Raw genomic sequence first — 15,242 nt, forward strand, 5'->3', positions numbered from 1 at the left:
CGGGGAGCTCCTTCTCCCTCTCCCTCTGCTGCTCCCCCTGCTCGTGCTCTCTCCCTCTCCCTCTCTCTCTCAAATAAATACATAAAATCTTTAAAAAAATAAAGAGATACTGACTCAATGAGTGAGCAGATGAAGAGGGCAGGGATAGGCTGGAAGATGGGAAGTGCAGAGAAACAAGACTGACCCTGTGTTCATAATCACTGAGGCTGGAATATGGACACTTGGATGCATGAGGGTTCATATTGTCTTTTATGTGTGTACATATGAAATTGTCCATAATAAAAACCTAGAGATGATGTGGTAGAGAAAGTCCTGGATTGGGCACCAAGGAAAGTTAAAATATATTTTTTTAATGTATTGTTGGGGGGGGAGAGGCAGAGGGAGAGGGAGAAACAGACTCCCCACTGAGCAAGGAGCCTGACACGGGGCTGGATCCCAGAACCCTGAGACCATGACCTGAGCCAACCCTGAGTCAGATGCTTAACTGACTAAGCCACCCAGGTGTCCCAAGGAAAATTAAAATATTAAAAATAAGACAAATTGTAGGACCCCCTCGGGGATAGATGAACATCTCCCACAGGCCCAGGTGTCCTCGGGGCCTCCCACCCACCTCGGGAGTCTGGATTCATTCTGTTCTTCCTGGGTCTAGAGCCACCTCGTCTGATTCCAAGCCCACTGCTTTCCCCCTGCACTGCGCTGGCTCCATTCAAGAAATTCCAGGACTGGGCGCCTGGGTGGCTCAGTTGGCTAAGCGACTGCCTTCGGCTCAGGTCATGATCCTGGAGTCCCGGGATCGAGTCCCGCGTCGGGCTCCCTGCTCGGCGGGGAGTCTGCTTCTCCCTCTGACCCTCCCCCCTCTCATGTGCTCTCTCTCTTTCTCTCTCTCAAATAAATAAATAAAATCTTTAAAAAAAAAAAAAAAAAAAAGAAATTCCAGGACTAATTGGGGTCGGGGGGTGAGGTTTGCAGATAGACTAAACAGACAGTGTGAAGCAGAAGCCCACCCAGCCCCAGCCCAGCTCGGGACAGCTGCTGCCTCCACCACCCCCCTCCATGGTTAATGAGGTAACGGTCCCCGCGGGAAAGAGGCACTTACTGCTGACAATGAGGCTAATTAGCAGGATGCCAATTAGTACCAGGGGACCGCTGTATGTGGGAGGGGGGATTTCTTGTGTGCAAGCGGCTTCTTCAGAGGAAGGGAGGGCTGGGCTCAAAGGATGGGAGCAAGGCAACAGCATCCCCCTTCTCCCCATTGTCATCCACCCGCACACACCTCTTCCAGGAAGCCTTCCTGAACTACTCCCTCTGCTCCCCTCCACTTCCCTCTGCTTCTGCGGTCAATTCTCAGACTGGGGAGCCAGGCTGAGGGACTGATAGGCAAAAGCCAGGACCTGCACTCAACTTTTTCCTAATTGCAAGATAGTTCAGTTACACACACACACACACACAAATATATATATATATTTATGTCTAAATCACCTCTTCCATGAAGAGGCATCATAAAGTATGGCATTAAAGACCCATATATATATATATAAGTTCATCTACCCACCACTCAGCTTAAATAAATGCCAACAATTCAGGTGAAGAGCTCTCTGTGTATACCCCTCTGTTATCCCCGTCTCTCCGCTTGCGCTGGGAGGTCACCCTCCTCAACCCTCTGTGCTACACTCTCTTATAGACCACACCATTTGCAGGCATACCTAGTTTTGTTGTAGTTTTTCCAAAAGGAAGGTTTATGGCAACCCAGTGTCGGGCAAGTCCGTTGGCGCCCTTTTTCCAACAGCATCTGCTCACTTCGTGTCTCTATGTCACATTTTGGTAATTCTCCCAATGTCTCAAACTTCATTATTGTTATATTTGCTATGGTGATCCGTGGTCAGTTATATGACTCACCGGAAGCTCAAGTGATGTTTAAGCATTTTTTAATATTTTTAATTTATTTTTATTCTTTTTAAGTTTATTTATTTATCTCTACACCCGATGTGGGGCTCGAACTCACAACCCTGAGATCAAGAGTCACATGCTCCTTCGACTGAGCCAGCCAGGTGCCCCGGCAATTATCTAAATAATTAAATATTATTATAATATTTATATAAACAATAACTATATATTATTATTTATATATTATATTAATATTTATGTAATTAATAATTAAGCAATAATTAAGATATTCTTAAATTAAGGTATATACATTGGGGTTTTTTTAGACCTACTGCTATTGTACTTAATAGACTACAGTATAGTGTAACATAACTTTTTTTATTATGTTGGTATTTACATGTATTGGCATGTATGTCTGTTTTATTTGTTTTTATTTTTATATATTTTTAAAGATTTCATTTATTTATTTGACAGACAGAGTGAGAGAGCACAAGCAAGGGGGCAGAAGAGGGAGAAGCAGGCTCCCCTCCGAGCAAGGAGCCCTACGTGGGGCTCGATCCCAGAATCCTGGGATCACGACCTGAGCCAAAGGCAAATGCTTAACAGACTGAGCCACCCAGATGCCCTAAAATAAATAAAATCTTTAAAAAATAAAATCAGGGGTGCCTGGGTGGCTCAGTCAGTTAAGCATCTACCTTCGGCGCAGGTCATGGGTCCTGGGATCGAGCCCTGTGTGGGGCACCTTGTTCAGCAGAGAGCCTGCTTCTTCCTCTCCCTCTGCAGCTCCCCCTGCTTGTGTTCTCTCTCTCTCTCTGTCAAATAAATAAATAAAATCTTTATTTATTTATTTATTTTTTAAGATTTTATTTATTTATTTGACAGAGAGATAGAAGAGCACAAGCAGAAGGAATGGCAGAGGGAGAAGGAGAAGCAGGCTCTGCACTGAGCAGGGAGCCCGATGCGGGACTCGATCCCAGGACCCCGGGATCATGACCTGAGCCGAAAGCAGATGCTTAACCATCTGAGCCACCCAGGCGCCCATAAATAAAATCTTTAAAAAATTTTTATTTATTTTAGAGAAAGAGAATGCAAACGGGGGGGAGGGGCAGACGGGGGGGCGGAGAGAGAGAGAGAGACAGAGGGAACTTCAGGCAGACCCCACACTGAACATGGAACCCAGTGCAATGCTCCATCTCCCGACCCAGAGATCACGACCTGAGCCAAAATCAAGTCAGTTGCTTAACCAACTGAGCCACCCAGGCACCCCTGGATGTCTAATACAGAGCGATGGGCGCCTGGGTGGCTCAGTTGGTTGGGCGACTGCCTTCGGCTCAGGTCATGATCCTGGAGTCCTGGGATCGAGTCCTGCATCGGGCTCCCTGCTCGGCGGGGAGTCTGCTTCTCCCTCTGACCCTCCTCCCTCTCATGTTCTCTGTCCCTCATTCTCTCTCTCACAAATAAATAAAATCTTAAAAAAAAAAAATTTAATACAGAGCGATGCAACATAATGGGTACGACAATGTTTACCCAACAGAATACGGCTTCTCAGAAGCACAGGAAAGTAAAACTGATGAAGAGTGTGACCCTAACAAGCCCTGGGAAGCCAACAAAGTCACGCGGCTCACTTTGCTGCCATGTTGCCTTCCCGGTGGTGGGTCTGCAACCAGACCTGCAATATCTCCGGGGTGCATCTGCCTCCCTTCCGCCTGGAGAGGCGCTGGCCAGCAAACTCTGTGCAGTCGTGGAAATGGGTACACCTGCTGTTCGATATGCTAGCAAGCCCCCAGCAACAAGTGGCTACTGAACACCTGCTCGTGTTTGGCAAAAAGTAGATGCTCGATAACTATTTAAATCGGTGACTCCATCTTTACAGCAAGCCCTCTATGGAAGTATTATTCCTATTTCCCAGTTGGGACCCCTGAGGCCCAGAGAAGTGATAGGACTTGACAGGGTCACCTCGGTCATGACAAGCCCAGGATCTGGGCCCAGTTCTTCCAGCCCTCAAGCCTATGCCCTTAACCGTTCCCCAAGGGGCTTCCCTGAGCCTCTTCCCCTGCTGTCACTCGAGGACCAAGAGACAGCCCCTCCAGCCCCTCTCGTGCAGGGAAGCACCAGCTCCCTGGCTCTCCAGGTGTCCTGGCTTGGCCCTACCCTTCCTGCTAGCCAGGCGCCCTGTGAACACCTCTTCCCAGCAGCTGGGTGACCGAGCTCCTGAGACTACAGATGAGTATAGTAGAGACGAAGCTGCAAAAAGGAGACAAGAGTTGGGTGGCGAGAAGGTGCGGGGGCCCAGTGCTCATGTGGGCGGGAAGGGGGAGGCAAGCGCTCAGTTCTCGGTTTGGCCAAGGAAGAAGCAGGGACCTCTTCTATGACTTTATTTATGAAATGCTTATTGAACGGATACAAAGCTAGTGTCTGTCTGGGGGGGGGGGATAGTTAGTGTGCACCCGACCCTCCCCACCGTGGGGGCTGAAGCCTGAAGAGGCTTCATCCTTCCCTCCACCTTGGCGGTAATGGGCCTGGAGAGGCCGTGGGGTGGGAGGGGTTCGAGGGCAAGAGGAGGAAGGGAACGATGGAAGAACCAGGACAGAGCCGGCCTCCTCCTGCAGGGACAGTCTTCCCCAGGCTTTTGGGAGGGCCAGCCGGAGGTTTGCTTCTCCAGAACAGTGGTTTCAGCTGGGCAGCAGGGAGAAGGAATTTCTCCGGGACTCTCTCCCGCCTCCCCAGCCCGGGGTCGGGAGCGTCCTCTTCTGGCTGCTTCTCAAGGGAGGGTCTGCTGCTGTGACTTCTCTAGTCCCCTTCAGGCCTGCCTGCCTGCCCTGGGTCTCAGAGGGCACTGCCCTCCATCCTTAGGGCTGGGGCAGGGAGCCAGCCTCGGTGGAGCCCGGCAGCTGTCCCGGGCCGGAGCCGCCGCTATGTCCACACTTCGAGGGGCATCACGCCTTCCTTGCTCCCCAGGGTGGGCAGCAAAGACTCATCCTCCAGGAACTTGAGGGGAAAGTGGACCAGGTGGCCCTGGACCTGGGTGAGCTCAGACCTGGCCAGAGATGGGCTGACTGTGGCCAGGGGCTCCACGGCCACGTACTCGCGGAGTGCCCGCAGGGAGTGCGTGGCATTGGATGGCAGGCAGCGGAAGATCTGTGGGCGGGGGGCACAGAAGCCAGCAAGGCTTGGAGAGACTCTGCCAAGAGTCCAGAAGCCCAAGTGGGCTGGACGCCCCCAGTCCCCACACCACATCCCCCCAACACTGACCCCGAGCCACTGAACCCCGTGATATGCCCCCCACACCCTCTTCTCCCTTCTGAGAATGGCTCGGTGGTGGGACTCTCTCCGTCCTACCCCGAACAGGACAATCCATGGATTTCCACACAGCCAGCACCCCCTCGGTGCCCACCTGCTCATAGATGTTGGCGTTGTTCCCAGCTGTGTCTTGCCATAGCTGGAAGAAGCCATCACACACAGGGTCTCGGAGATCCAGGTCTGGCCGGGCATCTGCCCCAAGAATCACACTACAGGACAAAAGGGTCCCCACAAGGTCAGATTAAGATCCTTGGAGAACCTGGGATGCCTGGGTGGCTCAGTCGGTTAAGCATCTGCCTTGGGCTCAGGTCATGATCCCGGGGTCCTGGGATCGAGCCCCACGTCGGGCTCCTTGCTCAGTGGGGAGTCTCCTTCTCCCGCTGCCTGCCACTCCCCCTGCTTGTGCTCTCTCTCAATCTGACAAATAAGTAAATTTAAAAATCTTAAAAAAAAAAAAAAGATCCTTGGAGAGCTTGACTGCTAGAAAAGTTATGTTGTGCCGACCCAGGTGATTCAAAACAAACACACTGTTAAATAGTAAAATAAGGGTAAACGAGCCCAACAAAGCTTTAATCTGTCTCTTCTTTGATCACTACTTTGAAAAACTACCAAATTATTTTTAGAATGTTTGTTTCTCATTTTTCCGATAGCCCTACTCTGCTGGTACCCTAAACCAGACTGTAGGCCTGTAGGCCTCACACCATACTACCTGTAGGCCTCACACCTGCCCAGAAGGCAGGCCAGCCCCCTCCCGGCCTCCCCCTCCCCTGCAGTACCCCATCCGGTCTCTACCTGAAGCAATGCTTCCGCAAACTCAAGGCGAACCTGCCCGCCTGATAGTCCCTGCCGTCCATGAGGGACGGCTCCATCTCGGTGTCCTCGATCAGCACGGCCAGCTCACTGTCCCGCTTCCCCAGCAAGCTGCGGTCATTGATGTTGGCGGAGCCTGGGACGGGTGCAGGACATGCTGTGTCTGCCTGAGCCCCGGGGGACCCTCTACCAGAGGACCAGCTGGTCTCCATCACCCTACCCCACCCTCCTCTCGCTGCCAGGGGTCCAGATGAGGGACTGACCAATGATGACTGTCCGGTCATCCGCGATGAGCATCTTGCTGTGGATATAGATCAGCTCTGAGACCGGGTGCCCGCCCAACTCGCCATGGGTGCGAAGCCCACAGATGGACATATAGTCTCGCCACGCTGTCCCCACTGTAAGAAAGATGGGGGGGTGAGGTGACCGGTGCCCTCACGTGCAGATGGAGCCCTGTCCCAGCTACCTCCCCATTTCAAAAGGTCTAGAGCCTATTCTCCACATTCTCCCTACAGTCGAAGACTACCTGTGATCTCAGAGCAATAACCCCACAACACGGAGAGAATGATAGGCTCCCCCGCCCAGGGGTCCAGGGCTTGAACCCCCCGCCCCCAGCACTCACTGGCTGCTTTGAGGCGATGTAGGATCGAATACTCCCCACGGCACAGGGTCCTGAGGGAAAAGAATGGGTGAGGGAGGTGGAGGCCGGGGGAGGGGGTTGGGGGATGTCAGGAGAAAGGTGGACCTCAGAAGTCCAGCAGGAAGGGATCGGGACAGAGTCAGGACAGGGGCGTGGGTGGATGGCCATGGGAGGTCACCTGTAGGTGAAGTGCAGAATGGCCTGGATGGAGTTCCCACCACCTGTAGTGATGTCACCCTCAAAACCGGGCAGCAGGGGCAAAAGCACGTAGACTCGGAAGCACTGCCCAAGTCTGGGGAAGGGGGCGGAGTCAGAGGCAGGGCCAGCCCCAAGCCCCGCCCCTCCGGGGCTTAGGCCACGCCCACAACCCATCCTCCCGCCAGTCCACCTTACTTGTGGGCCTTCAGGATTCTATCCACAATCTCATCGCCCACCTTGTTGAGAACGGTCCGCCCATCTGAGCAGCTAATGAAGAACTGATTCTGGGGCAGGGACCAAAGACAGGCATTAGCCGCCAGGCCGCTGCCCCCTACCCTCTGCCCTCCGTTCTGGCGCCAGCCCCACCCCGAGGCTCCCGGACTGGGGCCTGGGCTTGCCCAGGCCCAGCCACACCAGCCCTGCAGGACTGACCCCACTGCTATCCTCAGTCCGTCTCCTCGGACGCCCCCTCCCTTCTCTGCCCCACCGCCACCCCCGTCAGACCTCGATATACAGAAAGTGCCGGCTCTCCCTGATGGTGTGCAGGTAGGCATTGAGGATGGAATTCTCCAAAGTCCCTGCTGACCAGCGGTCCACAGACCGCAAGACCTGGGGCGGGGAGGGTGGGGGGACAGGGAATGTGATGTGGCTCCTGACCTCAGGTGTGGGGGGCTCTCAGGTCTGCGGGAGTGGGCTGAAGGGAGGGAGAGGTGAGGACAGGTTGAAACAGGGAGGCTCACCTGAACCGTGGCGCACTGCCCCCCTGGGAGCGTGAAGGGGAGCTGGTCTGCAGTGCTGGTGGATTTGGGCAGCAGGTAGGAGTACATGGGTATCTTGTACTTGGCCTTGGTCATCTGAGGTGGAGGGATCGCAGTCAGTGGGAGGTGGCTCCTTCCCACCTCCAGCACCCCCAGGACGGAGTGAGCACCTTGGTGAAGTTCCAGCGCTGGATGAAATGCCGAGCCAGGTCCCGGGCGGGGAGACCGTGCACGGCCACCCCAACGTCCCGCCATGGCATCCGAGGTGTGGTCTCCCTGTCAATGAAATCTGGGGGTCCCGGGAGAATCAGGGGCGAGGTCAGGGATGGTCTCGTGGGGACACTTGGGGCAGGGAGGACGAGGAGCCGAGCAGAGGGAAGGCCGCGTTATCCTTGATCCGGCTCATCCTGTTCACAGCCCCGACCCGGACGTCTGCCCCTACTCCCGGCTCTTGGGGGCTTTGGAGGAGGGGACCCTCACCCTCAAAAGGCCGGTCCAGCTGCACCCAGTCCTTGGTGATAAGATTGCTGTAGTCTTTGCCCAGCCAGAAGAGTTGGTTTTGCGAGAGGTCTGGGCTTCCTGGAGTGTCGGAGCCCAGGGGGGTAGGCTGTAGGGGAACATATCCAAGCCGGGGGCAAGGAGAGGTCATGGGGGGCCATACAGAGCCAGGGCCAGAGAGGAGAGAGGAGCACCGAAAGACTGCGAGACAGAGAGACACAGAGAGTAAGAGTGAGACGGAGAGAGTTGGACCTGGGCCTCCCCTTCAGCGGCATTCGCTATCCTGGGGGGGGGGGGGGGGGAAGGACTGGGTCTACTCCAAAGCACCTTCCCGGGGCCCCAGAAAGAGGAACCCCGATGTGGGCAGCGCCTGGAATGACCGGAGGGGTTAGGGGGTGTGTGTCGAGGCTTTGTTTCGGGGAGCTCAGCAAGGCCTAGGGGATTACCTGTGGGGCCACTGGTCCAGAGGGGTCCCCGAGGTCAGTCAGGCGGTAGTGCAGGTCATCCCAGCGGCCGTAGGCGAGGTCCAGCCCCCCCAGGAAGGCCACTGCTTGGTCCACGACCAGGAGCTTCTCGTGATGGGCCCACAGGGTCACCTGGTCTGGGTGGCGCATGACCTGCAGCAGGTGGGGGGGGGGGTTCACGAGAGCGGCTTCAGTGAGAGAAGACAGGAGGCGTTGGGAGGGAGGACAGGAAGATGGAAGGAGGAGAAGGAAAGGGAGGGTTGAGGGGGCGGGGAAGCCTGGGGGGGAGGGGGGGCCGTGGTCAGTGTGGGGGTCTCTGACGCCCGAGTCACCTTTATGTTGGGGTGCAGCTGCATCAGAACTCTCTTGCTGTAGCCACTGTTAATGCCCAAGGCCAACTCCACTTCCTTAAACAGTAGGATGGACACACGGACACCCTCCTCCTGGTGGGGAGGGTGGGGAGGGGTTCATTTATTTATTTATTTTTTTATTGGGAGGGGTTCAGATCTCTCCCGACGGCCCCTTTCTACCCTCCCGAACCCTGTCCCATGCTTGGGGTTCCTGTGTGGACCTCCACTCAGCCTGCAGAGCCTCCACGCTCACACCCTGCTGTGATGCTCGCACCCAACTCGGCAATGGGCAAGCTACCTGTTCACCAGCTCATCCATCCACACAGCTCCTCACCTGCCTATCAGTATCTATCCACCCATGTTCCCAACCATTTACTCACCCCCTGATGTACCATCCATCATCCATCCACCCACCCCCCCTCCTGCTGGCACCCCCTTCCGACTGCCTATCCTTCCATCTGTCCCTCTTCCCATCATCCATCCGTCCACTGGCCCCCACTCGCCATCATCCGTCTGTCCGTCCACTAACATCTACGGATGCCCCCAACATGGCAGACACCGTGCCTTGTACTGAAACTAGCCATATTCGTCCAGTGAGAAAGGCTAGACACGTACACCCCCATGTAAGACAACAAAGTGTAATGGGTACTGGGACAGAAGTCTATACCAGGTACAGGAGGGGCATGACGAGGGAAGCCTCAGATTCCCAACCTTCTCCCACGCAGCAGTCCCTTCTAACCAACCTCCCCCCACAGGCCGCCCCTCCAGCCTGACCGCTCTCCTTACCGCCTTCTTCTTGAGCATAATGTCAAGTCTCCAGTCATCTGAATGGGCCGGACGCTTCAGGTAAATCTCAGGACTCAACCTGGCATTCAGGGCAGGAGAGGTGAGAGGCAAGCTAAGCCCCAGCAACCAGCCACTCCTCCCCGGCCCGGCCCCTCCCTCTGCTGGCCCTATCCTGCCCCTTCCTGTTTGAGCTTTTCCCTTACTCACCACCAATCTGTGATGAAAATCTCCTCTTGAGCTCGTAGGATGGCATCTGCCAGGGCAGCAAAGTAACCTGCCCCATTCACAAACCTGGGAAGGAGGCCAAGCCAAGGAGGTCAGGGGAGTTAGAAGCCAGAAAGCTCTGGAGAGTGAAGACCAGAGGACAGTCACGGATCAGAGGTGACAACAGGGTCAAAGATCATAGCAGTCAGATGGTATTATAGGTGTATCAAAGTGGGACAAATTTGCCACTGTAAGCTAAATAAAATTAAAAATCACAAAAGACACAATAAACGAAAGAGGATGACCAATGATTGGAAGGTTTAATACATCATACATAAAGAGTTCCAACAAATCAGCAAGAAAAAGACATACGAGCAAACTGAAAAGTGAGCAAAGAGTAAGGACTGACAGTTCACAGAGGAAATTAAAATGGTCATCCATAGGAAAAGATGTTCAATCTCACTAGTGAAGAAGGAAAGTGATATTAAGATGAAATAACATGTCTTTAATCCACGAGGTTAGCAAAAATAAAGATCACTGGCAACTTTCAATATTCGCATGTGGGGAAGTGAGTATTCTCCTAGACTACGGGAATATACATTGGTTATAGCATTTTTAGAGGACAGTTCGGCCTAATCTATCAGAATATCAAACACACATACTCTTTAATATCATTAAATGCACACAGTCGTTCTATTTCTAGGAATGCATCCTATTAAACGCTTAGGCAAAGACTGTGTTCACTGCAGCATCGTTTAAGATAAGAAATAACCGGGGCACCTGGGTGGCTCAGTCCGTGAAGCGTCTGCCTTCGGGTCAGGTCATGATCCTGGGATCCTGGGATCGAGCCCCACGTCCGGCTCCCTGCTTAGTGGGGAGTCTGCTTCTCCCTCTCCCTCGGCCCCTCCCCTGCTCATGCTTGCTCTCGTTTGTGCTTTCTCAAATAAATAAATAAAATCTTGGGCGCCTGGGTGGCTCAGATGGTTGAGCGTCTGCCTTCGGCTCAGGTCATGATCTCAGCCGTGATCTTAGGGATCCTGGGATCAAGTCCCGCATCGGGCTCCCTGCTCCTTGGGAGCCTGCTTCTCCCTCTGCCTCTCTCTCTCTCTGTCTGTCATGAATAAATAAATAAAATCTTAAAAAATAATAATAATAAATAAATAAATAAATAAATAAAATCTTAAAAAACATATATGCTTCCGCGTTGTTTGACTTTTAATTTCATTTATGTATTTTTTTGAGATTTTTCTCTTTTGTAGCAATCTCTACACCCAACGTGGGGCTCGAACTCACGACCGCGAGATCAAGAGTCACACACTCCCCCCACTGAGCCAGCCAGCCAGGTGCCCCATTTGACTTTCTAACAATTAATAGTGTGATGGTGAAGAGCAGGGTCTTGGCCCAGCCTGCCCAGATTTGAATCCCAGCTCCACGGTTTACAGGCTGTGTGACCTTGGGCAAGTTCCTCAACCTCTCCTTGCCTCAGTGTTCCCATCTGTAGAATGGAGACAACTGTACCTGCCTCACAGGGTTCGTATGAGGACTTAATAACACACGTAAAACACTTCGGACAGTTCCCGGCACCCAGTTAGTACTCTGTAAGTATCAGCTGTTAGTTCTGGTGTAAAAAATAAATGTCCACGGCACCTTCAAGAAAACAATGCTTCCCTGACTCCCTCCTGCCTGTGATGAGGTTCAGCTGCCTCCGCTCAGTAAGGGGAGCCCAGCCAGGCCCCCCCGCCCCCCCCACCTCTTCTCTAGCTGCTTCTCCCCCCTCCCCTGCCGCAAGGGTCGGTCCCGGCGGCTCCCCAACACGCCAGGCTACTTCCAGCTTTCGGGCACGGGGCCATCCTTGTCCTCGAGGATGCTGTCTCCTGCAAGCCCGTCCTGACGTCCCCGCACGTGGGGGTGAGCCCCCCTCTCTGGGCTCCTCCAGAATGGCAACTTGCCATTGCTTCATGACTGAATCACCTACTGGGCTGTCTTATTCCTCCTCCCACTGGGCCTGGCACATAGTAGGTGCTTAGAAAATGTTTACTGAATGAATGAATGTACCAGAGAGTTTTGAAGAGATCCTAAGGCACAGAGAGAGACAGCGTGGGAAAAGGGCAGTTAAAAAGGTCACAGGAGGAGAGAGAGGTCAGGGTCAGAGGAGATTAGCGAGTGCGGGGGTCAGCGAGGTCCGAGGGGAATTAGATATCAATGTGGTTAGAGGTCAGATGGTCAAAGAGACCAGAGAAGCCAAAGAGGGGGGGTACTGAAGTCAGAAGAGGTCCGAGGAGATAGAAGAGGATTGAGGACTCAGAAAACACCGAGTGGGTCCAGAAGCCCACAGACACGCTCCGAAGGGACGTCAGGGTCTCACCACCGGGCCAGGGTCCCAGGCCGGGGCGGGGCGTAGCTGTCATGCTGGTGCAGATGTATGAAGTCTCTGCCGGGGCCCTGGGCCAGCTCAGTGATCTCCTGGCCCCACCACCGTGCCTGCCGGTAGCTGCCGCACTTGAGAATCAGGGACCTGAGCAGGAAGAACAAGGGGGGCCTCAGCCCTCCCCTTCATGCCCCTGGCCTTGCCCAGACACCTCCCCTCTCTGGTTGTCCCCTCTTTCCCACTTCCTGCCTTAGTCCCTCATTCCCGACTCCCCCCCGGGCGAGGCATGTCTCTGCCCTACGCACAGTTGGGGCACCTGGGGCACCGTTGGTGCGCTGGCACCGAGACTTGCACCAGGCTCTCAGGTTTGGTGGATGAATGAATGAATGGATGAATGAATTCAGTGCCTTTTCTTTTCTATCAGGAGTCGCTGTCCAAGGCTTCTACTCCCCCCCCAGCCCCCCTGCCCGGGCCCAGGCGCTAAGAGCACTCGCAGGCATGTGGCCAGACCAGTTCCCTGGTTCCAAATCAAGGCCAGCTCCAGGGGCTGGAAATACTTCCTTTCCTTCCCCTCGGTGTCCGGTGTCCGGTGTCCGGTGTCCGTCCACACCAGGAGGCCTTACCTGTGGGAGGTGTCGATCCTGACCCCATAGCGCGCCTCCGTGCTCCTTTTCCCCACCTGCACCTCGAAGCCAGGGTCGAAGAGCTGAACAAAGGAGATGGTGCCCGTCTCCAAGCTCATGTACAGCAGGAAGGAGTCCTTCACCACCAGCCACCTGGAGCGGAAGGGCTCCGTCCGTTCCTCCCGGCCCTTGGGATCTCCTTCCTCCCCCCTCCCCCCCCCAACGCCTCAGCAGCTCCGCTCTGGAACCCACCTCTTGGACCAGCGGTAACAAACTTGGTCTCGGCCGCAGCACGTGAGGCCAGGAACTCGGTGGCCCCCAGAGCGCTTCCGGACCACTCCCTCCCTGTGGGGAAAACCAGGAGGAGATGCCCCAAAAGGAATCCAGCGCCCCCCACCCGCCCTCTCCCTGCAATTCTTTCCCCATCCCCCCTTTGCAGGGAGAGATCCACAGGTTTGCGTCCACTGGGTGACGGGGCGTTGGACACTCACAGGCCTTTGCAGCCAAGGTCTGGGATAAAGGACATTCGACTGACTTCCAGGAATTCTGTCTGCAGAGGAAGACAATGGCTCAGAGGAGAGACTCTGGCTTTCAGTGGACCCGGGGGCCTCTGCCGCCCGGGGGTCTGCTGATCCTGCTCCACCTAAAAAGCCCCCGGGGCCTCACCATGGCGTGGTAGTTGCGGTAGAAAGACATGGTCAGGAGGCGGTTGAGGTAATTCTCCAGGTACTTCTGAAGCAGGGATGAGAGACAAAGACAGATGGGACCAGAGCCATTTTGCACAGCACATGCCTTCCCGGCGGACCCAGGGTCTGGTCGCACCTGTTTGCTGGACGCATGTCTGGCGGAGCCCTCAGGACCCACTCGGGGCAGAGAGGGTATCTCTCGGTTGGTGGCGTCCCGGGCTGGAGGGTGGGCCATGCCAAAGCTGTGGACGAGATGGGGGGAGGAGGGGTCAAGGAAGAGCCTGGATTCCTGCGGCACTAGAGATGGGATCCTGGGGGAGGCCTGGAGGCTGGCAGAAGGCCCCCGATCCTGAGAACAGAGACAAGAAAAGGAGGGAGGCTGCCAAGGGCATTTTGGGCATCCAGCCCAGCTGAGCTATTGGCACAGAACCACGGACAGGGAGAGCCGGGCTGGGCAGGTTTCCTGGTAACTGGGGTCAGGGGAGGGGGCGCGGCAGCCAGAGCTGGGGCAGGAAAGTAGCTGGGACAGGAGGTGTGGGCTGGGGGGCGGGGGGGGGGGGACAGGCAGAAAGCAATGATGGGGGCTGGGGCAGGGGCGCCTGCCCTTGACAGGAAGCAGACGGGTCCCCTTACCGCGCCAGAGGGAGCAGGCTCATCAAGACTTTGTGTCTCAGGAGGTCCCGATGCAGCTCCTGGAAATGACGGAACTTCTTCTTGGTCGTCCAGGTAAAGGCGCCATGCGTCAAGCGGACAGAATACAGGGTGCAGGTCCCCACCTGGGGGTGGGAGGCACTGAGTGGTTGTCCACTCGCTGGGTCGCAGCCCTCCCTTTGCCCAGCTCCCCCGCGCCCGCCCGGCCACCTTGGATCCACTGGTGTATCTTTCAGTGCCCACCACTTGGGCCGTGACCGGGACCCCAGGGGCGAACACCAAGGGGTGCATTTTCAGAGGCTGCAGGTCGTAGATGGCCAGAAAGGGGTGCATCCGGTCAGCTAGGAGGAGAGAAAGTGTTGAGAGTGTGGACCCCGGGAGCTCTCCGCCGCCCTCCTCCCTGAGGGCCGCGCTCCCTGCGTACCTGGGTCCTCTCCCTCCCTCAGAGTGTCCAACTCATCGGGCTCCATATGCAACTGGCTAGAGTCCAGGTCGCCCCCAGAGGGGAAGAGGCTCGAGGGGGTCGCCGCCATCCTAGGAGCACGGGAGGCCTCAGGGAGGTGCTGGCCTTGCAGCACCCCCCCACCACGCTCCCCCACCTCCCACGCGAGCCCCTCTTCCCGTCAGTCTGCAACGCCCCGCGGACCCGCCTCTGACTTCCATCCGGTACCCGGGTCCCGCATCCAGAGTCCCTCGGCCCCGCCTCCCGGCCCAGACCCGGCGCGCCCAGGAACTCAGCCAGGCCCGCGAGGGCTCCGAGCCCGGGCGGAGCAGAAGCCGGGCCAAGCGGGTCCCCGGGGGCTCAGGCCAGGCCGCAGAGGGGGTCCCGCGGGAATGAGGAAGTGTGCGCGCCCCGCCCGGGAGGGAGACCCCGAAATCTCGGCGTGCCCCGAGCGCCACCCCGTCTCCCCGGGCGCGGGCCCTCGCGGCGCCCCTCCCCGGCCCCTCACCCGCGGCCCGAGCCGGCGCCCGCGCGGGTCCGCCAGCCGAGGGAGCGGCGCAGCCTGCCGGGCCCACGCCCG

The 15,242-nt window shown here is 56.0% G+C and overlaps 1 protein-coding gene across 1 annotated transcript; it reads right to left on the reverse strand.

Moving 5' to 3' along the window:
• Positions 1–4,245: 4,245 nt before the first annotated feature.
• On the reverse strand, positions 4,246–15,236 carry PLD2 (phospholipase D2). Its single transcript, XM_034989404.1, has 25 exons — positions 15,171–15,236; positions 14,645–14,754; positions 14,431–14,561; positions 14,203–14,345; positions 13,706–13,811; positions 13,550–13,615; positions 13,375–13,433; positions 13,136–13,228; positions 12,884–13,036; positions 12,258–12,407; positions 9,896–9,979; positions 9,689–9,767; positions 8,885–8,995; positions 8,535–8,705; positions 8,071–8,197; positions 7,761–7,879; positions 7,573–7,686; positions 7,337–7,441; positions 7,028–7,116; positions 6,813–6,926; positions 6,617–6,666; positions 6,258–6,392; positions 5,977–6,130; positions 5,279–5,393; positions 4,246–5,022 (listed from the first exon to the last, which is right to left on the reverse strand). The coding sequence occupies exons 2-25, from the start codon at positions 14,751–14,753 to the stop codon at positions 4,798–4,800; spliced, it is 2,802 nt and encodes a 933-aa protein (XP_034845295.1). The 5' UTR covers position 14,754; positions 15,171–15,236; the 3' UTR covers positions 4,246–4,797.
• Positions 15,237–15,242: the final 6 nt, after the last annotated feature.

The sequence above is a fragment of the Mirounga leonina genome, unplaced genomic scaffold (assembly GCF_011800145.1).
Source record: "Mirounga leonina isolate KUSES-001 unplaced genomic scaffold, KU_Mleo_1.0 Mir_488, whole genome shotgun sequence".
NCBI lineage: Eukaryota > Metazoa > Chordata > Mammalia > Carnivora > Phocidae > Mirounga > Mirounga leonina.